A 21,072-nucleotide genomic window follows, 5' to 3' on the forward strand; every position below is an offset into this window, starting at 1 on the left:
GAATTGAATAAATATCCAAGAGTAGCACGGCTTCGCTCATCTCGTGATGAGATAGATCATTTCAAGTGTAAGTTGAGAGCCACACAGGCATCTCGGCATGCAACCTGTTTGGCAGTCTTCTTGTTTCTTGCTTCTCCTGTGTACGTGTCATCTTCTAGAGTTATCCTGCAACGAAAGCGAGGCGGAGACATGGCTATGTTGGTGTAGTCGAATTTTAATATGACGCCAGCCTGGGAGGCATACTCGTTCAAAAATATGCTATACGGAGCCAGGTCTTCCACCTCTTCATGCTTTCGCTTCCGACCTTGAGTTGGTGTTGGAGTCGCTGGTACCAAGTCTAAACCTTCTTCTCCCTGAGGAGCAGGCTTGCCGCTCATGGTGGCGAGTAGAGCTCTCTTTTGTGCAGGTGTTCCTGTCAGTATGATCTTTCCGATGAGGCGGAATAAGCACGACTCTGCAGCTTTAGGCTCGCCCGCTTCGTAAATGGCCGGTTCAGTAATGATACCTTTATCGTAGAGGTCCTTGAGGAATTCTTCGTAATTGAAGCGAGTCATTTCATCTCTGGTCAGATCCTTGCACGAAACTCAGTTATGTGGCTCTTGGTACTTGGGAGAGACTGCCTACCTCAAGCTTTTGGTACATGTCTTTGCGTGTATCCTCAGCAGGAACCACCCCAGCAGCAACAACCCGGTAGGCTATCATGCCTTGCCAGTGCTTCTCTCCGAGCCACTTGTCCACATCATCGAATTCATTTTGGCCTGTGATTCGTCGAAGGCACGACTTTCCGCCGGATGTCGATGCGTTTGTCATCTCTGAGAGACCCCTGAAGCTCGATGCCGTAGAAGCAAGAGTGTTGTTGAAAGGTTTGCAAGAACAGCGTGTTCTGGTTGAAGTTGACAAGGACCTAGAGTGCAGATCGAAGATTCACAAGACCGACGAATTTTGCTCGACATTCACATAAGCTAGATCGTGTGAAGAAGTTGTCTCGCCCAGAGATGATCTTTTTGATGTCGCCTAGGGTCGCCATCCTGCGATCTGGTGTAAGACATTACTGTGCCAATCGAGCGCGAGAGCCTGGAACAGACGATGTTTTGGTATCTGGCAGGGTCCCATCCTGTGGTCTGAGGTAGGACATTGCCGTGCCATTGCACAAGATCCTGGCCTAAATCGCGGGATTCTGCATGTTTGCTTGTCGCAGAATGCTTGCCGCCTTCATCCAGTCTGGATATGTATATATACTTGTATAGTGGAGCGCACAAGGCATAGAAGTGGAGCAGCGGGAGATATATATACCAATAGGTTTCCTACAGCCTCGCAACACCATGCCTAATTAGTTATTAGCGTATGCTTCCCCTGGCTCCCTTGATGATGCGTCTTCCCTCGTTAACTTAACAACGAAGATGATATGATTCATCTTTCTGGCTCCTTCATACCTGTCAAGATGACTGACTCCTTCCACTCCACGAGTGGGGAATCTGTGATTGACCTTAAATTCACGTTCTTTCCTCTCAGCTCCGTTACTGCGTCTATGGTTTTTGACTGTGCAAGACATGATGCTATGGAGACCTAGGCTATACAGGTAAGAATCAAGTCGCACGCACGGAGGGTGAGATTCAAATTCACGAGCAAGTGAGTAAACGCGCATTCGAATTCAATTCACAGGACCAGATCACTCATCGCAGATCATGTCTCATCAACTGATGTCAATGATTGTTTTTTACCATGAGGAGTCATTCTGGATCGTCAGTCAGACGCACATTTACAACCGCATTTGTGACTGTCGCTGCCACTGCAGACCTATATAAATAAAGCTTTTCAGCCAGCTTCTTCGACCTTCAGTTCATCTCAGACACGACCTTAGACATTAAACTACAGCTTTGCAGTTCACACATTTTATTAGTTCTCACCATTTGCTACACGCTCTCTAACGAAGATCTAAGATCAATAGAATAGTCCACAGTCGCCATGGCTACTACTTCCGGCGCTTCGCGCAGCTTCTCAACATCTATTGGATCAGAAGCACATCAGAAAACAGTCAAGGAGAATCCTGTTATCATTGGCCTTTATGGCCTACCAGGATCCGGCAAATCGACTCTCCTCAAACAGCTAAGTCTAGGAACCGCTGCCAAGCTCAAAAGCATCGTCTTCCTCGAAGGCTCCGACCTGATACGTGCCGTTGTCCCTTCAGGCCGCACAAAGTTCCGGCAACTATTCAATAACAAGAAGGAGTATTTCAGAGAGCTTGCCATTGAAACGGCACGAAAAATCTGCGTCGACGAAGGCAAAATCGTCGTTGTCACTGGAAATTACATGTTCTGGGATGAGAAAAAATCCGGAGGTGAGAGGACTTGGACAAAAGCGGACGGAAAGACATTCTCCCATATTCTGTACCTCGACGTACCAGCTGAGGAGATTGCACAACGTCGCCTGAATGACACCACATGCGTAAGACCAAAGATAACTACGCCAGAGTTGAGTTCTTGGCAGGAGACTGAGAAAGCGGAACTACGGTCGCTCTGCAAAGACGATGGAATTTTGTTCTCAGTATTGCCTTTCTCTTCCAATATGGAAGAGGTCATTACACCATTCTTGGAAGATTTTGGTCTTCTCACAGAAAAGCAAAATTTGCAATTTCTCTATGAACTACTTGAAGAGCAAGTGAATAAAATTCCCGAACCCGCCCCCGACTGGATGGTCATTGCCACGGATACGGATGGCACATTAACTCCCCAGGACACCGGCAAGATGATGTGGAAAGACCCCAGCCTCCAAACTACTTGTCCACCACGACCAGGAGATGTCATGATCAATGAAGTTTTCTCAGGTCCTATGGGGCACTCGTACAAGGCCTTTCGACAGGCTGCATTGATCTACGGAGAGGCGTTTGACGACAAGGACTATGACGCTTGTTGCAAGCAAGTCGCCAGCGAGGTTGAATTGTATCCTGCAATTCTACCTCTCATTAAATGGACCGACAGCAGTGAACAGGCCACTATCCTTGTCATCACTTGTGGACAAGAGAAGGTATGGAAACAAGTACTCCAAAACCAAGCCCCAGGCTGTAAAGTTGTCGTCATGGGATCAGGACGAGGTTCAAACGCCTTAGTCATTACCCCCGAAATCAAGGCCTCTCTGGTCTCATACATACAAGAAGTTGGCCGATTCGAAGTGTTGGCATTCGGAAACAGTCCACTTGACATGCCAATGATGAAAGTAGCAGACGAGGCCTTTATCATCGTTGGCGATAAAGAAACAAGAAGCAAGAGCATGGATGACGTTCTTGCTAAAGCAATCACCGAAGACGGCTTTTGGGCAAACCAGGTGCTCATGACCCCCAATGCTACACCACGACTCGACACAACCGAATTCCCAACATGTGACATCGCAGACCAAGAATTTCGGGACGAAATCATGAGCCGGCCTAAAACCAACGTAGTCCACTACGCCCGGGACCACAAGGCCAAACTCCTCCTGATGACACGCACCCGCGATGCCGGTATCTCCGGCCCCGCCCTGCGCGAAGCTCACCGACAACTTGGCTACTTTGTCGCCATCGACTGCGTTGCCGATGTTATCGGCCTCGAAGAATACGACATCACGCATGTTCAAGGACATACCGTACCCGGATATCGACTCAAGAATGAATCATCCACCATCATTGCCGCAATAATGCGTAGTGGAGAACCAATGGCTTTTGGAGTCAACGACGCCTTCCCCAGTGCGATGTTTCTCCATGTGAAGACTCCTGAGGATATTCAGGCTGGCCATATCCAGGGGAAGAAGGCGATTATCTTGGTGGATTCGGTGATCAATACTGGGAAGACAGTGACTGGGTTTCTCGAACGGGTTTATGCTTTGGATAAGGAGCTTAATTTGGGTAGGCAGTTTCGTATTTTTGTTGTGACGGGAGTGCTCTTTATCGATGCGATTCCTACGTTTCGGAAGATTCGCGAGGCTTCTCGAAGTCATACGACAGTGGCGGCATTGAGGATTTCGCACAATTCATTCACGGGCAAAGGATCGACGGATACGGGAAATCGCTTGTTTAATACGACCCACCTGGAGTGAGTTTGAGACTGGAGTGAAGCATTGATTGACTGCGTGGGTTATAGGGAGGGGCATTTCATGGGTTCTCTTCTCCTTTTGGTGGGTTTCATGCTATGGCGTCGACAAGTCGAGCCGGTCTAGTTTTTCGGTGTTATTGTTGTCTCGAGTGTGTTTTTACCGTTGAATCGTTTTTGCATTTGGCTTGGAACGCTGAAAGTAATGCGAGCTGTGGTATGACTGGGTAGGGGTTGATAGAATTGTGTCCCTTTGGGATGTGGTTTTAGAGCATGCTTGGAGTTTCACGGTGTTGTCATAGAGCCTCAATGGATACCATCAGATCATAAATGCGGAAAAGGTAAAAACACATGCATTCGTAATTACTAGAGGCTCGACGACATAGTAATATAGTTCTGGTCTAAGACTGGTCGTAAATTGACATGGGCCTGCCACCCTGTCGTCCGCTATGCATAACCCATTCCCTAGAGCAATCGTACAGGACAAATACCGCCGAAACCGAATGCGAATCTTTGCGAAGTCAGGTAGTGATAATCGATCCATTGTCCGAAATAGTGTCCATGATGTTCACAATCATATGCTCAGTCATAAATCAACCTTGCTTGATGCACATGCAGACCAGTTCAGCTTCTCATCTCGTAGCTGCCTTGATAACTCCGCCTACTGTCAGCCATGCTCGGCCGCTTCTGAGGTTGCGATTCGTTGCTACGAGAGACGAGCCACTGGAGAACGCTCTCATAACACAAGACGAATTGTCGAAGGTTTTGTACCATGCTCAGTCGCTGATGGCGGAAATCGTCCACTGTCTTGGCCACCAAATCCGTGTCGTCTCGAGACAGCCAGTCATCTCCACCGTCGACATCCATTTTGTCAGGATGACCATGTTTATCAGAGAGCTGCTGTCGTTTCAACATGTCGATAACCGAGTCGATGGTACAGAATGTGCCTGTTCGTCCACACCCGGCACTGCAATGTACCAACACAGGTCGTTGTCCCTCGGGCGCGACATCCCCTACGTCTTGAGCAGACGATTTCCGGATACATTTGTTAACTTGTTCTACCAGTGCCAGAAGTTCAGATGGGCTCGCTGGGGTTCCCAAGTCAGGCCAGTCTGAATAATGGATTTGAGTAATCTCTCGCAGGGGTTGGAAGGGTTGCGATGAATTGCTCAATGCAAGGTGTCGCACAACAATACTTGTCGACTTTGCAGCCGACTTGTCATCTTCCATGGTGATGTTGGCTGTGGTTGACCTTCGGGCACCAAGAGACGGCCGAGATGTCGTTTGTGGGCTTTTCGTTGATGGCTTCTTTTCTTGCAAGACGATCCTCTTCTCGGAAAGTTGTTTTAATTTGAGGGAGCCATAAACACCTGGAGTCCAATACTTGTGGCACTTTACTTGACCACCCTCGGATTCGGCAGTTAACATGACAATTACTCTCACATCCTGTTCCCAAACAACTCGCCAGAAGTCATCAAAGGTAGCAGGGATGGGAGCCTGGGTAGCGATGTAGTGTCGATTCGACAACTCTGCCTTGATATGACTGGCATTGATGTAATCACAGCTTCCCTGTGGCACGTTTTGTAGCTTGACTCTCGAATGGTCATAAGGAAAGATATTGTTGTATCGGTTTTTGGAGCCTTTCTCGATACCGGCAACTTGTATTTTGGACGGCCGCTCTGATCGAGGAGTTCCGTAGGAGACCTTGGCACTCAAAGCTTCCTGCATTCTCTTTTGCTCGTAGCGCTCAATCTTCAGAAATCTTTCCGAAACGGCCTTGCCTTGATCATTCTTGGCCGAGGCTTGCTTGAGCCAGCGAGGCAGCTGTCGTTCGGTGGTGGACGTCATGTTTACTGGCTGTTTGATAGGCATTTGTCCTACACCATCCAAGAGGTCCATATTCTGACGAATATTTCCGAAGAAAGGATTCGCTGCTGACTTCTCTGCTGGCATGGCGCAGCCACCTGCGACGGCAAGAGTCTCTTTACCACCGGCAGATATCGACAAGGACTGTGTCGATGCCCCCTGTCCGGATGCAACAGGACCTGAGTCGACCAAGTCGGGGACCAATTTGGAAAAGGCCAAGAACCCACCTTTGACAATCCACCCATCTCCTTTCCAACCCTCGCTCTTGAATTTTTTAAGGACGTTCAAAGGAGCGATTGCATCTTTGGTCAGAGAAGAGTTCGAGTCATAAACGACTATGTGGCTGCAAGTAGCCCATCGTTCGAAGACGCATCTATCGTGATCAGAAGTGAAGGTATCGGCAAGACGCTGAACATTGTATGCAGGTCGTTTTAGAAGCGTCGTTGGAATACATAAATTCAGGGCGCCCTTTACTCTCGAGGCGGCATACTGCTGGTAGACTCTGAGGTCCAGAACTAGGACGTCCTGAGGGTTGGTCCTTATCAGGTCTCCGATTTCCACGGGAGAGTAGAGTGGATTCGCTTCTGTGTCGGGGAGAGGAGGAACTGTGTCTGAGCGTTGGGTTTGTCTCAGGGTGTTAAAAGCGGGAGCTGTGCGGACGCCGTTCATGGGGAGGGACAATCTGGCATGTTGATGCTCTGCGACGCTGTTTGGATGATTGAAGGAGAGTGGCGAAGACTGCCTGGGGAGGTCAAACAAAGAAACGCCTTCCATGGGGTGGTCTTGTGATTGCGAACCATCTTTTGTCTGGGCGCTCCTTTCAAGATGTGGCCTTTTGCTCAAAGGGAAAGTGGGAGTATCAAGGTTCGAACCTGAGGAGGGGTTTCTCGATTGTGATGGCCTGCCGAGGGAGGAAGTTGAGGTATTTAAGGAGAAGCGATGGTTGTGTTCTGACTGCCTTCGGAATGCCTCGAAATCGGGGTTGGACTCGACTGGGAAATGGCGCGGAGTGGGCAGAGTACTTTGGGAAGAGGAAGGGAAGGTCCAATTTTGTCGGGCATGGATGCCAGGATTAGAGTCGGGCGGTATAGAGTCGTCGGTGCCAACGACGAAACCGAAGTAGCTGGGACTGGGGCTTTTAGGATCTATCGAGGGCTGGGGAGTCTCAAGGTTTGGATTGGGTGTGAGCAAAGGTGGCATGGATTGACCAACAGAAATGGCGGTAGGAGGGCCTCGAGGAGTGGTAGATGGTCTAGAGGACCGAGAATGAGAATGAGAATGAGAGTGAGAGTGAGAGTGAGAGTGAGAGTGAGAGTGAGAGTGAGAATGATTGTGTGATTGTGATCGAGAATGCGAGTGAGAATGACTATGGGGAGGCGACTTGAAGGAAGTGGCAGCAGCGGCGGACATGACGAAAACCAGGTGGTGGGCCAATGGCCCGAATGTAGGAGGAAATCCTGTCAGGTGATGAATAGGACAGGGGAATGAGAGGAACGATCTGGGATCTCGAGATGTGGAGGTGGATTGTTTTGTGTAGACCGAGTGAGGCAAAAGATTCTAGTCAGATGTCGTTGGTGATTGTGGTCACTGGTCAGGGCTGAAGGAAGTTACTGGTTTGGTCGGGTGGGCTGGCGAGAACGGCCACAGATACGTCATCGGTTGCTAGGCGAGCACGACCTAGCGAGCGCCGGACCAGAGGTAGTTGTATGTTGAGACATGGTGTCGATATGTAATAATCAAGAGGGCAGTGTATTCATGTCTGAGGTAATGATGAGCGGAATTGAGGCATAAGAAAAGAGTTCTCTGGGTGGAAAGAAGGTGAGAGAATGTTTTGCTCACCAAAGTACAACAGGGATGGGATGGATGGGAGAAAGACAGAGTGCCGACTGGTAGTACGGAGTAGATGAGGCTATGCGGGTATGGGCAGGGACTGGTAGGGTTCGTTCAGGGTAAATTGGCTGAAAGTGGGGCCGAGGGGCCTCCCAAGGGCGCTTTGCAGCCTGCAGCCACCAACTCATCCGGACGGTGGACGGTTAAAACCTCGTCTGTACTCCGTAGGAAGTCCACCGTCCAATCCAACGTGATGACCGTGACCATCCACTGTGACCTGACCGTCGAAGGGCCCACGGCACCCACGGCCCTACGCAGACAGGCTAGAGCCAACGACCACGCAAGTGGCGGTCCAGCGCAGAGTATTTGGTGCAGCTCGGATCAAAATGACGTGGTCGGAGGGGAGATGGCCCGTTTGTGGCGCCCAAGTGGCCCAAGAACCCTTGGGTCGGGGAGGGGGGGGGGCGAGGGGCACCGTCGAGATGGCACTTCTGGCCCCGTGTGGCCCATTTGGCGCCTTAACTGGCACATATGGCTTGACTCCTATAGGCGACTAGATACTAAGCAGATACGCTACCTGGATATCGACATACGGAGTAGTCATGGCAAGAATGCTCTATGCAAGCATACAAGCTTGATTGAAATGCAGCCCCTCATACCCCTCCAACGTGTTCATGTCTTGTCGTGCTTGTTGATCTTCAGGGTAGCATAAGCGTCACTCAATATTAATGGTGGTTTAGCTGTTGCTAACGAGGTCTGGAACCTTGGCCAGACCCCCCTGGGGCCACGCTTCTGTCTGCAGTCGGCTCAGGGTTTTGGGTCTGGAAAAACCACAACCCAATGGAAAGAATCAGGGTTTTAACAGGGGTGGATGCATTCCACACCCGAGGCCATTCAGTGTCTGCCCTTAGTGGCACTCACCAAAGGTTTATTCCATTGATTGTAAATCATCTTCCCCAGGCACACCTCTGAGTGGGCGGCGGAGATAAGGTACTGCCCGCGTGCTGCATAACAGCGCTTTACCATGTGTCCATAAACCATCTTTATCGAAGAATACTTTTCAAAGCTGGATCGTCTCCTTCACACCATTTTCCTAATTGATGAGACGTCGCGTGAGTGTAGGTGATACAATAAGAGAATCTTCGACTACTGGCTGACGCTGAACACGAAGCCACCGAATAAAGTGTGGCACGGTTGATGTGACGGTAAAGACCGCAAGAATGACATCAACAACGGCTGGTGTTCGGGAGGACAGACTTGCACAACTTGTAAGCGAAAGCCGGGTGCGTGGCCATATGAGTTTGGTGGTAGGTTATTTCTGTAGGCGAGGAAGATGGTGGGGGGGAGACCCTTGAACCCTCGATATCCCAAACCACGTGAAGACAACTTGACTTGAGGAAAATCATCAGTCCACTAATAATGTTTCCATACGGGCTACACCTCGAGTCTGCAGTGTTGCCAGTGTAAAGCCTCGTACTACCACATCATCAAAATTACTGGTCGCCAGTCTAAGGAGCCTGTTGGGGCGTTCTGAACTCTGTTTACCTCCCTATCTGAGTCAAGTGACATTCACCTCTTTCCTCCACGTCCCGTATACTAACGGAAACTTCCAAGGTACCTCCTCCGTACGTTGTAGGCACCTGCTCACCTAGGTAGGTACCTAAGGTTCTTCGCTGCACACCTACACACCAAGGATAGGTAGGTACCTAGGTAGGTATCTAAGGTGGGTGCCTACTCTCCTCCATCTTGACCCAATTGCACCGCGTTAACCCACTCACCATCAATCGAGTGATAACAGCAACCACAGGTGAGTCGTGAGTCTCACATTCTTGTTTCAGAATATGTCCAAGCCCACAGGTCAGCCTAATGCCCGTATAAGAAGCACCCGAATAATTGTGGTTCCAAAGGCCCGATGGGCACCGTAACGATCAGGTATGGCGTCACTTTGGATGGCACGGATCAAGAGTGGCAACTGCCGGAAACGATATGTCAGCGAATGTCGCCAGTCTCCATTCCACTCCCACACGAAGTAAGACTTGGTGTCTCCCCAGAGGCTGTCCTGCGCGTACCCACGCGAGACCGAGTCACCTTTCATCTCAGTGCCAAAAATACTCATACGAATCTCTCAATTTCGATGCGTTTCCCTATTCTGATCCTGTAGATATCCTACATTTCTGTCTGGTATCTTGCAGTGACGTGCAAGTGCAAGCAAGATAATCCACATGCATTGACCTCAACGTGCTTCCACCTATCCGCGTGTCATCTTCTTGCTCGCTTATGCCCCGCTGCTTCATGTCGACCCGGCCAGACCTGGGCCTGTGACCGCATCCAATGCACTCCTTGCACGCCTGACTCGTGGTCTGCCGTGGTGTTGGGACAATTCTCCCTCCAAATCTGCCGATTGGTTGCCAATTTCTGACCACTAAGCTCTTTGCCGAAAGCGCTCTAGGTGAGGATTCAGGTTTGGAGGAATGCCTCATCAGTCCCGAGCGCTTCTCACACACCACAAGATGGGTGCTTTCCAATGCGTGGTTCCGGTGATTTCACAGTAAAGTAGCACCTGACGTGATGGCTGTCCCCAAATGTGCGTGTGCTCATCAAGTGCCTTCTCGAATCACTCAGCATTAAGCCTTCTTGTCATGGCTAGCGGCCCTTGTCGGCTCCGAAAAGCTTCTCGCATTCCTGAATGCGTTCTGTGCGTCAGATGTAGAACATACGCTTGACATTCAGCTCATCTTGCTCAGCAATCTGAATCTGGGGGTTGAATTACAGCCGAGCAGCTGAATAACCGATCATAGTACCTCGAACTGCGGCTTGTGACATTGATTTGGTCAACTCATCATAGTCGTCCATCTGGCTCGCCCTTGAATCGCTCAACACGCTTCTGTTCCCAATTGTCGAGATCCTTAGCCATAAGTCTGTAATATTCGTCTCTTGCCGATGTTGGGGTAGCTGCAGCCACTTGACGCCGTGGATTGTAATGGAGTCGACCTTCGCCGTCCTTTCCTCCCTTAAGACCTAGTCTCATTGCCTCCATGTCGGTGACCTGTCTGTTCTTTCGGTCATGTTTCTCATATCGAAGCGCCGTCGCGGGCGTGAGAAGGAACGAGGCACCAACCATCAACGAGATGAATGGCAAACCGAAGAGGAGGAAAGGATGGTGTGTGACTTGACGCCGGTAAAGGGCTCCTAGACGGTCGCCCAAATTGTTGACTTGCTCACGAGCATCCCGGAAAGGCTTTGTCTCAAACACAGGCATTGTCGCTGCAGAGAATTCGCAAGTGGGAGATTCGCATTAAAAGTAAATACACTGTTTAGAATCATGAGATTTGGAGCAGCCTCTTGTGTTGGAGATGTTGTCGTGCAGTTACTTCTTAACGTCACGTGTAATCCATACGTTCACACAGCATTTTGGCACTTGCCCGAATTAAGCCTTAAATCATGCCAAGCACTAGGGTGAAGCATTAGGTAACTACAGTCAGCATCCAAAAAGTTGTCCTCATCAACAACGCGGATTCAATGGCCTTGACGCGCCTGTTTATTCGCAGTAACAGCCCAAGACGACAGGTCTTGTAAGGCGCTAAATCTCATTCAATCAGGATGTCTCTCTTCGGATCAGGGACTCCTGCCCAGACAGGCTCTGGTAGCCCTTTTGGAGGCTTGAACCTCAACACAAGCGCTCCAGATCAAGCAGCCAAACGCAAGTCCATCTTCGATGCTTCTACCATGTCCCGACAGCCCACTCCATCGACTACCCAGTCATCTCCTTTCTCTGGATTAGGTACTTCTTCAGCAGCCCCTTCGTCTGGTGGCCTTTTCAGCCTTGGTGGCCCGGCGAAGACATCTGCCCCATCCTTCAGCTTCGGAAATGCAACCACTACCACCGCTCCAGCAACGACCAGCCTCTTTGGCACTACTACTACCACACCTGCACCAAATGCTGCCCAGGCACAACAGGCTCCGACGTCCTCTCTTTTTGGAGCCTCAGCCGCCACCCAGCCTGCTCAGCCTGCTCAACAAGCAGAGACTGCACCTCCTACCCAACCCCGAGACGCTGGCTACTTTAGTAGTTTGTTAGAGAGACAAAAGAAGAAACCACGACTGCAAGCTGAAAAGGCGGAGGGGAAATTTGCTGGTTTGAATCTTGACCTGGGCGATTTGGCACGACGTGCGCAAGAGATCCGACATCGAGACAAAACATCTCGACCAACAACTAGCGATAGCCGAGCGCACTACCTACTAGCAGGCTCAGGTGTTGCACCTGGAGAAGCCTACCGTGACTTCCATGCGTTGGGAGGCGATGAAAATGTTTCGTCATCAAGAGCAGCCGCTCCAACCTTCGCTACTGAAGATTCGAGCGCCTACCTTCGCGACCTGCGCACCAAAGGACGTGAGGCTATGCTAAAAGAGAGTATGGAACGTGTCTATCGTGAGGTGGACAATTTTATCGAAGAGAGCCTCGGCGTCGATTTTGAGGAACAAAAGCTCAGAGTAATGGAACATTTCGGCTTAGTGCCTCCCGACGATGCTGCAGGCGACAAGTTTGCCTCTTCAAAAGGGGGTTCATTTGCTAGGACAGCACGAAGTGGCAAGGATGGCGCCGTCGGGGCTTCGCAGGGTCCTCGAAGCGTCTTCGGCCGCTCAGCCATTGAAAAGTCGTTGATCGGCGCTCCGGGCTCAGTGAATGGTGCTTCGTCATTCTTCAAATCCGACGGACTCTCTTCAACAGCTGGCGGCATGTCCAGAGGTCAAAGCCTTCGCGGTTTGAGGGAGAGGGAAAAGGCGTTTATCACAAAGGTGGAGCAGCTGAACAATGCCAGGCTACAAGACTCTGAAGTCCCCCTCTTGCAATGGTTTGGTGAGGTGGAGGAGAAACATTTGGGTGAAAGCCCTCGTCAAATTATCGATGCCTACTATGCTTTACGGGAAATTACAAAGGAAAGTTCGTCGGCGATCAAGGAACGAGCTTACGCTCCCGCATACCTCGAAGATAAGAAGCTGAATGATGGAACCCACCTCAACAAGCAGATTCTGGCAGGGTCGAGAGTTCATCTCGAAAAGTCCTTTTGGCGAGAGGTGAAGTCATTGATTGAGAAAAACGCGAGAGAAGCAGCGCTGGGTGGGCAGCCTAGTGTGATCAACATCGTTCGTGCATATATCCGGCTGCGGGTTGCACGCCGAGACCTGGCCCCGGACGGTATGGAGCTTCAACAAACAGAAGACTCAAGCAGTGGCAACAAACTCGATTACTGCTGGGCACTCATATTCTATCTGCTTCGATGTGGCTTTGTCAAAGATGCGGCCGAATATGTGGATTCAGACCCAGCTTTCAAGTCTGTGGGTGGGCGGTTTGTTCAGTACTTGAAAGCATACTCAGAGAGTCCGGATCGACGACTTCCTCGCAAACTACAAGAGTATGTCAATGGCGACTGGATCCAACGAGCTAAACACGGAGGGAAGAATGTGGACCCTTACCAAATGGCATGCTACAAAATCGTGGGACGCTGCGACTTGTCTTCAAGGAGCTTGGACAGTATTGGGCAAGGGGTTGAAGACTGGTTGTGGTTGCAGTTCAGCATTGCTCGAGAGCCGGAAATGATGGAAGAGATCTCTGGTGAGCTTTATGGACTGGAGCAGATCCGCGAGGCTTTCTTGGAGATTGGAGAGAAGCACTTTCAGAAGAACCAGGTTGAGGGCACCAGCGCATATGGCACCTTCTTCCTGATGCAGATCCTGTGTGGCTTATTTGAGCAAGCGGTCGACTACCTGCACACATTTAATCCTGTCAGCGCCGTTCATTTTTCTATCGCCCTGGCGTATTATGGCCTCCTCCGAGTGTCGGATTTTTCTGTGGCGGGCAACGAACTATGTGAGTGCGGCGAGCTTTAGATCATGAGAGGAGACTAACCAGAGCGCAGTGACTGTTTCAACGACGCAGCAAGCTTTGCTTAACTTTGTCCCATTGGTGGCACACTATACAGGTGACTTCCGCACGGCGATGCCAGTGGCTGCGGTGGACTATCTCAGTCTAATTTGTTTGAATTCCGACCTGAAGCCGGCTAGCCTTGGACAGGTCCAGACGGACGCTTGCCATGAATGCTTGCGAGAACTTTGTCTTGAAACCCGCGAGTTCGCCAAGTTGCTGGGAGACATTCGCAGCGACGGCACACGAATCGCAGGGGCTATTGAAGTCCGTGCTAAGTTGATCAAGCTCGAGAGCCGGACGGAATTTTTGCGCAACATCACAAGCCAGTCTGCGGCAACGGCTGATCAACGTGGACAAATCTCGGATGCAGTTCTGCTGTACCATCTCTGTGAAGATTATGACAATGTCATCAGTGTGCTGAATCGGACGCTCGCTGACGCGGTGACCCTGGACTTGGGCGACTCGCCGTTGCAGCTGCAGCCATTGAAACCACGACGGGCAGATGGACAAACAGAGTCAACCATCAGCGTACAAGCAGGCGGGCCTCAGTCGTCGTTGTCCTTGACGCAATCCACATCATCACCCGTGGAGTTGGCGCGAAACATGGTTTCGCTTTACAATGAAAACGCAGCGTATCACAACAAGATCTCGGAGACGAATCGAAAAGTTTGCGGAGCACTGCTTCAATTGCTTTCCGCGCGAGCACATTTGGAAGCGAACCCACCGCGATACATGACAGCATTGGAGGAATTGAACGATTTGGACATTCTGCCGCTGTCTGCGAACGGATCAATCCCTATTATTCGATCTGCTGCCAACGCATTTGGACAACTGCCACAGCTCCTGGCGCGCTGTGCTGGAATCAGCGTTGTTTGGGCGGTGCGAGCTATTGGCGGACAACGCGAGACGATCCTTCAAAATGGGCGATGGGAAGCCGGCTATGGAGGGGACGCAGATGGCATGAAGGACCAATTGAACGATATGGCCAAGGACTTGATGGTCTTTGCAGGATTGGTCAAGTACAAACTACCTGGACGCGTTTACGACATGTTGACGCGAGCGGGAGGAGAGGTGGGAGGTTTTTAATGCATAGCCAGAGCATGAGGGATGTATCGCGTGTTCTGGTCAAGGTCAGATAGACTAGGAGAGAGAATCCGAATGCCTCAACGGTCGTTCTATCAGGATGCTACCAATGAGGTCATGATGTGTAAATACCTACTTTGTGTGGGGTGGACGATGTTCCTTTTCCCTTAGATTTAGTTCTAAATCGGAGTCACGGGACATCTGAAAAAGCTTTCTAGGAGGCGGAAGCCTGTAGGTCGTGAAGCAATTTGTTGGACGTTGAGGAGTGGGAGGATGTGACGCTTGTCGAAAGTGACAGGTGGCGGTGTGAATAAGACTCGGATGTGTGTGGTCGTTGTAGGGTATGGGAGGGTCGAGGGGAGCACGGGGGCATGGATTAGTGGTGGGATGAGGGATCAAGGGGCCGAGGGGCGTCTGCCATACCTCAAGATTGGAGGTAGCATGCCTAGGGCTTGGCCTAAGGGTTTAGGGGACCCCATCTGAGTACCTAGGGACCTAAGGTAGGCGCCAGACATGCTGCAGGCCTGCCACTGTCACCGATCACGAAGAACCTTGTTTGCCTCGTGATGTACTGATGTGATACTAGCATGTAGTACAGTGTTACAACAACGTAAACATATTCATGATTCGCAGCTCACATGAGCAATATATCTGCAAACAATCCACTGAGGTACAGCTCCAAGCAACAAGTGAATCATAGGCGATAATCTAATCAATCTAATCAGCTAATCAGAATTCCAACGTGGCCAGTATGAGGGATTGCATCACACCATCAGTGCCGCTAGATCAGCAGATCCTCCGTAGACTGCAGATGAGTGACCCCCTGGCCATTCGGTGCCTCGGCCTCGTTTAGGGACCAGTCCTTGGTGCCTTCACCCCTGTTGCACCCATGTTCTTGGTGGAGTTGGGGCCAATCGCCTGGCCACTGTCATTGCTCCTGGCCTAGAGCTCCCACATAAGACAGGCTCTTCTTAGGCTCTATTCGCCAGCCCGCCCCAAAACTCCTGCCCACCGTTGTTCGCTTGTTGCTTCCTTGAATCGATTTTCATTGCCCCTTCAGACACCATCCAAACATCCAGACGGTATCTGCTCCCTCACCTTACCCACCTTTTCTTTCTTGTGATACGTATCCCATGCTTAACGCATTGCGTATACTTTGGTCTTTGACCTTCCGAGACGTCTAGCCACTTCTGCGTTGTCCAGGCACACCGAGCCAAGTAGTTTGGTGCGTTTGCAGCCCAAAGTCATGCTATGACTGCAGACCCGACATCAACCCACTCCACTACTGCATCTCATCCTCCGTCTCATCACTCGTCCGATCTCGAACTTGTTCCTCTGCAGAACACATCTCTCGCTGTTGCAGAACAAGATGATCATGTCGCTTTGGCCGATTCGGAGCCCCATTCTCATCCGGGCCACCCCTTGCATACACGAGATATACACCAACATTCCTCTTCCTCTCCCAGTTCGGTAACAACTCCCTCTCAACCTCAACGGCCAACTGGCGTCCTGTCTCGCGTCTGGCACGCAGTCATGTCTCGCAATCCGTTGTTGATTCGATCCTCCCCAGCCCTGGGAACTGGTTCCTACGGCGCGGTGCCTCTACTTAACGCCAGATCTGACTCAGACGCGAGTTCGGACAATGACACAGAGAATGACACCGATAACCCTCCGCGGTCCATCAGACGCTCGAAGAAGAGTCGAGGCAAACGATTACAATCGGCTCATGACTTGCCGGATGCTCATGGTCATTTCGCAGACCCCAGACGAATGACCAGAAGTACCGAGTGGCTACGAAAGCGATCCGCATCGAATGCTAGCGAGGTGGGCATGGGCCTGGATTCCAAGACTTCCTTTGCCATAAATCCAGACATGACTGAAGGCAAGGCCGAATCCTCCAACGCCAGCACTCGTACGGGGGGTAGTGGTTCTGAGGTGGAAATAGATTACACCCCATCGGCAGAAGACCCTCCAGACAATTCACCTTATCCTGAAGTCAGGGCATCTGTGCCCGCAACAGATAATACCTCACTCTCCATCAACACCCCCCGCATGTGGACGTTATCTCTGATATTTGCCATTGGTGGGTCAGCAACCAATCTCTTCTTCTCTCTCAGATACCCCAGCGTCGCCATCACTCCCGTCATTGCTCTGGTGCTGGTCCATCCCATGGGCCTCATGTGGGATTTTTTCCTCAAGAGAAAGCACGACCAGGAACTTGACTTTGTGGATGGCACGTTACAGAAATCAGGTCCTGAATATGCATGGACGACGACCCGCCAGAGGCTGCGCTTGTGGCTCTCTCAAGGTCGGTGGAATGAGAAAGAGCACGCCTGTGTGTATATCAGCAGCAATGTCTCGTTTGGGTTCGCCTTTGCAACCGATGTCATTGTCGAACAACACAAGTTCTATAAACAGGAGGTGCCGATTCTCTATCAACTCCTACTCACCATTTCCACTCAAATCCTGGGCTATGCGTTCGCTGGATTAACACGACGATTCCTGGTACGTCCAGCAGCCATGATCTGGCCTGGAACCCTCATGTCGACTGCCATGTTCACGACAATGCATAAAAACGAAAACAAAATGGCCAATGGCTGGTCCATTTCTCGATACCGCTTCTTCATTTATGTCTGGGCAGTTGCATTCTTCTGGTACTTTGTTCCTGGTCTTTTGATGCCAGCGCTGAGTTACTTCAATGTGATCACGTGGTTTGCGCCCAAGAATGTCGTCGTGTCCAATCTGTTTGGTGTTGCATCAGGCCTTGGTCTGTTCCCAGTCACATTTGATTGGGCTCAAATTGCATATATTGGCTCGCCATTGCTGACGCCTTGGTGGGCTGCTGCCAACGTTCTTTGCGGCCTGGGCATTGTCATGTGGATTGCGGCTCCCATTCTCTACTACAAGAATGTCCTATTCTCAGGATATCTCCCGATTCTGTCATCTGCTGTGTTCGACAACCGAGGCAAGATGTACGATGTGAGCAAGATTCTCACTCCGGATTTCTTGTTCGACAAGGATGCATACGACAACTATTCCAAAGTCTACTTGCCAATCACATACGTCTTGTCGTATGGCGTACAATTTGCGTCATTGACCGCACTCATCACCCACACCACCTGCTGGCATGGCAAAGATATCTGGAGACAATCGAAGCAAGCCTTGAGTGAAAAGCAAGCGACCACCGAGGGATACCAAACGGTTCCCACGTCAGAAAATGAGCATCATCTCCGGCGCATTGACAGCCAGCAGATGCGAATTGGAGGAGAGGATGTCCACAATCGACTGATGAGACGGTACAAGGATGTGCCCATGTTGTGGTACCTGGGAACCTTTGTGTCGATGCTGGCGGTGGGCATCTTTGTGGTGGAATACTACCCTGTCCATCTCCCGTGGTACGGGCTCTTGCTGGCATTGGGCATCACTACCGTCCTTTTCATCCCGGTCGGCATCGTCATGGCCATCACCAACCAACACAGCAGTCTATACCTGATTTGCCAATTGATCTGTGGGGTTATTTTCCCCGGTCGACCTGTGGCCAACATGGTGTTTGTGACCTATTGTTACATCAGTTCGGCACAAGGAATCAAATTCTCGTCTGACCTGAAGCTGGGCCACTATATGAAGATTCCTCCGATGCTACTATTCAAAGTGCAAATGGCGGCGACCCTGGTCAGCAGTCTGGTGCAGATTGGAGTGCTCAACTGGATGTTTGCCAATATTCCGGGAATCTGCACACCGTATGCAATGAACGGATTCAAATGTCCAATTGCTCAGGTGCATTTCAATGGCAGCATTCTATGGGGAGTGGTCGGGCCTCAACGATTCTTCGGCCCCGGTGCCATGTACCGGCCATTGGTGTGGGCATTCCTCGTCGGATTCCTGGCGCCGATCGGTGCGTGGATACTGGGGAGAAAGAACAAGAAGAGCATGTGGCGCAAAGTGAATTTTCCCGTGTTGTTTGGGAGTCTGAGCTGGATCCCTCCAGCGACTGGTCTGAACTTTTCTATCTGGGGACTGGTGTGTTTTGCGTTCAACCATGTGGTGAGAAGAAGGGCCCCCGGCTGGTGGGGCAAGTATACCATGACTATGTCTGCTGCTTTGGATTCAGGACTGGCCATCTCGGTTGTGGTCATCTTTTTTGGGTTCGCCTACCCCGGCCTCATGAACAATTTCAAGTGGTGGGGGACCGAGATCTATAAGCAGGGCTGTGACTGGCAGGCTTGTCCATGGATCAAACTTGAGCCAGGAGAGAAATTTGGAGGATAGCATTATACATCAGCATTAGCATCAGCATAGACAGGACATGTACGAAAGCATGATTGATGAATAGCGAGCGGTTGAGATGAGATGTTATATACATATGGGACGAATCTTGGATGCACTTGCCGTGCCAATATTATTTTATGGCGTACCACCTTCCTTCAACTTGAACAATCGTCGACCTTAATTTGACGTCAATTCTCTTCTCATTCCCATCCTCACTTCCATTCTTCTCAAGCCACGACTTCATCTCAAACCTGTCTAGACCAGGAACCATGAATGAACATTATGTTGTTACTTTGAGATTACAAGAGTCGATCGAGTAACACCGAAACCAACACCAACACCAACACCACCCCTTCAGTCATCTGACCATTGATGGCCAATACAAGCAGGTTTGATTTTGATCAGAGTATAGTCTTTCTTCCATTTCTGAATTCTTTCGACCTCGCCCTATCTTTAAGTCTAAGTTGATCCTTCTTTCCGACATTGATCATTTCACATGTCTTTGGACATTTGATCTCCAAGATCTCCCTTCTCGTGGTCCGCTGTCTGCCACTACCACCTTTCTACCGCACCCTGGTCCTGAAATCAGATTTAGTTTATGGCCAACATGGTTGATCTCGTCGTCCGAAGTGTTCATCCATACTAATGTACCTATTCCCTCATCCACCTCGACCTTGAATTTACACCTCATTGTCTACTCTTCCCATCTCTTATCTCCCTCGTTTGTCCTCGTCGTTCATTATTCACCTCTTTTTTCTCTCATTTCTCCTTGTCGTTCATTACTCGCCTCCCGTTTCTCCTCGTCTTCTCATTATCCATCTCCTCTCATCAAGACCTAGGTCGAAACAGCCCTACATTTCTGCTCTCAGCCCACCTGCCATTTCCCCACTTCCTTTGTTCTCCATCAGATCGGCGATGAGATGGATCCCAGACAAGCCCTCTTCCAGAGACAAATCAGATTGGATCTCGAACGCCGTCGGCTTCAGCTAGATGAAGAGTCATTTCAGATCCAACAAGAACTCGAGGCTTTGGAACAACAGCAAGGTTCTGGTTATCCAGACTCAGAAGACTCTGGTACGAAGCCCTTCTCCTACACCGCACCCTTCTTGATAGACCAGCCCCAGCTGACACCGAGGTCGCAAGGTCTCGTCATAGATCTAACAGATGATGGTGACGAGAAAACCGAGGTCAAATATGAGCCTACCAATTATGAGGAGACAAAAAAGCGCGAGATCTTGTCAGAACCGAATCAAGATCAGCTACATGCCATCGGCAGCCATGGCCACACTGAGTGGACGAACCATCAGTTGATCTCTCGAAGCATCGTGGCCGACCTTCCAACAGCAGCATTACCATACAGCCCTTTTCCTAGCTCGAACCAGACCTTGCATCCAAATGTCGATAGCGATACAGCGACCAATGTCATCAAAAAGCCAAGCAAGGTCGTTATCCTAAAGCTACCAAAGACAGGGCCCGTTCTTCGCATAGGCGGAAAGACGTATAGACGGCTCTCGCGGTTAAACCCGATGATCAGCCACCTCCCGTCGCCCTCTTCGACACCACCGGATGACTCTGGCAGACGAATCCCACTTGCACCATCATCCATGTTCAATCCACGCAGCAGCAGTGATCCAACACATGTGTCGAAAGATCGCCTTGCGAGCATTCCAAAGAAACGCCATTCATCCCGGCCTATCAACACCTCCACACCTGTAGACCAGATCTAAACCTTGGCCGAGATCCATCACTACTCGACAGTTTTGGGCCTCGACTTCCCTCAGGCGTCTACGCCATTGCTCGAAAGCTTTGTGCTATTAAGCTACTTGGAGCTGACATGTGGAATAATGGACGACAAAAGCTAGACAGGAAGACAATTAGAACATGGTGAACAATATGCAGGAACGCGAGAGTTGTTGAGTAGATGGATACTGTTGTGTCTGAAGCGGCGTTGCAATCGAGGACGGCGGCGATGGGCTATTTTCCTTTAGCCTTGGGGCCTGGTATGTCTAGAGTATGACATGAAGCTAGAATGGATAA

General features: G+C 50.4%; 7 protein-coding genes across 7 annotated transcripts; 4 read left to right on the top strand and 3 right to left on the bottom strand.

Annotated features, from left to right (window-relative positions):
• Nucleotides 1-56: 56 nt before the first annotated feature.
• On the bottom strand, nt 57-962 carry PV10_07345 (uncharacterized protein; the record flags this gene model as incomplete). The annotated part of the gene is made up of 2 exons (XM_016372237.1): nt 625-962; nt 57-572 (listed from the first exon to the last, which is right to left on the bottom strand). Exons 1-2 carry the CDS (start codon nt 808-810, stop codon nt 57-59), a joined length of 702 nt encoding a protein of 233 aa, XP_016221569.1. The 5' UTR covers nt 811-962.
• Nucleotides 963-1,965: 1,003 nt separating this feature from the next.
• On the top strand, nt 1,966-4,068 carry PV10_07346 (uncharacterized protein; the record flags this gene model as incomplete). The annotated part of the gene is made up of 1 exon (XM_016372238.1): nt 1,966-4,068. One exon carries the CDS (start codon nt 1,966-1,968, stop codon nt 4,066-4,068), a length of 2,103 nt encoding a protein of 700 aa, XP_016221570.1.
• PV10_07347 (uncharacterized protein) lies at nt 2,603-7,790 on the bottom strand. Its single transcript, XM_016372239.1, has one exon. It carries the CDS (start codon nt 7,335-7,337, stop codon nt 4,686-4,688), a length of 2,652 nt encoding a protein of 883 aa, XP_016221571.1. The 5' UTR covers nt 7,338-7,790; the 3' UTR covers nt 2,603-4,685.
• Nucleotides 7,791-9,590: 1,800 nt separating this feature from the next.
• On the bottom strand, nt 9,591-11,089 carry PV10_07348 (uncharacterized protein). Its single transcript, XM_016372240.1, has one exon. The coding sequence runs from the start codon at nt 11,014-11,016 to the stop codon at nt 10,597-10,599; it is 420 nt and encodes a 139-aa protein (XP_016221572.1). The 5' UTR covers nt 11,017-11,089; the 3' UTR covers nt 9,591-10,596.
• Nucleotides 11,090-11,272: 183 nt separating this feature from the next.
• On the top strand, nt 11,273-14,895 carry PV10_07349 (uncharacterized protein). Its single transcript, XM_016372241.1, has 2 exons — nt 11,273-13,626; nt 13,676-14,895. The coding sequence occupies exons 1-2, from the start codon at nt 11,358-11,360 to the stop codon at nt 14,767-14,769; spliced, it is 3,363 nt and encodes a 1,120-aa protein (XP_016221573.1). The 5' UTR covers nt 11,273-11,357; the 3' UTR covers nt 14,770-14,895.
• Nucleotides 14,896-15,775: 880 nt separating this feature from the next.
• On the top strand, nt 15,776-19,182 carry PV10_07350 (OPT family small oligopeptide transporter). Its single transcript, XM_016372242.1, has one exon. The coding sequence runs from the start codon at nt 16,018-16,020 to the stop codon at nt 19,033-19,035; it is 3,018 nt and encodes a 1,005-aa protein (XP_016221574.1). The 5' UTR covers nt 15,776-16,017; the 3' UTR covers nt 19,036-19,182.
• Nucleotides 19,183-19,583: 401 nt separating this feature from the next.
• PV10_07351 (uncharacterized protein) lies at nt 19,584-20,814 on the top strand. The gene has a single exon (XM_016372243.1). The coding sequence runs from the start codon at nt 19,956-19,958 to the stop codon at nt 20,760-20,762; it is 807 nt and encodes a 268-aa protein (XP_016221575.1). The 5' UTR covers nt 19,584-19,955; the 3' UTR covers nt 20,763-20,814.
• Nucleotides 20,815-21,072: the final 258 nt, after the last annotated feature.

This window comes from Exophiala mesophila (genome assembly GCF_000836275.1).
Source record: "Exophiala mesophila strain CBS 40295 unplaced genomic scaffold supercont1.5, whole genome shotgun sequence".
Lineage (NCBI taxonomy): Eukaryota > Fungi > Ascomycota > Eurotiomycetes > Chaetothyriales > Herpotrichiellaceae > Exophiala > Exophiala mesophila.

Coding starts and splice junctions, on each gene's coding strand:
- PV10_07347 (XM_016372239.1), bottom strand. CDS start 7,337: ATGTCCGCCGCTGCTGCCACTTCCTTCAAGTCGCCTCCCCATAGTCAT.
- PV10_07348 (XM_016372240.1), bottom strand. CDS start 11,016: ATGCCTGTGTTTGAGACAAAGCCTTTCCGGGATGCTCGTGAGCAAGTC.
- PV10_07349 (XM_016372241.1), top strand. CDS start 11,358: ATGTCTCTCTTCGGATCAGGGACTCCTGCCCAGACAGGCTCTGGTAGC. Junction 13,627..13,675: donor TGTGGCGGGCAACGAACTAT/GTGAGTGCGGCG, acceptor ACCAGAGCGCAG/TGACTGTTTCAACGACGCAG.
- PV10_07350 (XM_016372242.1), top strand. CDS start 16,018: ATGACTGCAGACCCGACATCAACCCACTCCACTACTGCATCTCATCCT.
- PV10_07351 (XM_016372243.1), top strand. CDS start 19,956: ATGGATCCCAGACAAGCCCTCTTCCAGAGACAAATCAGATTGGATCTC.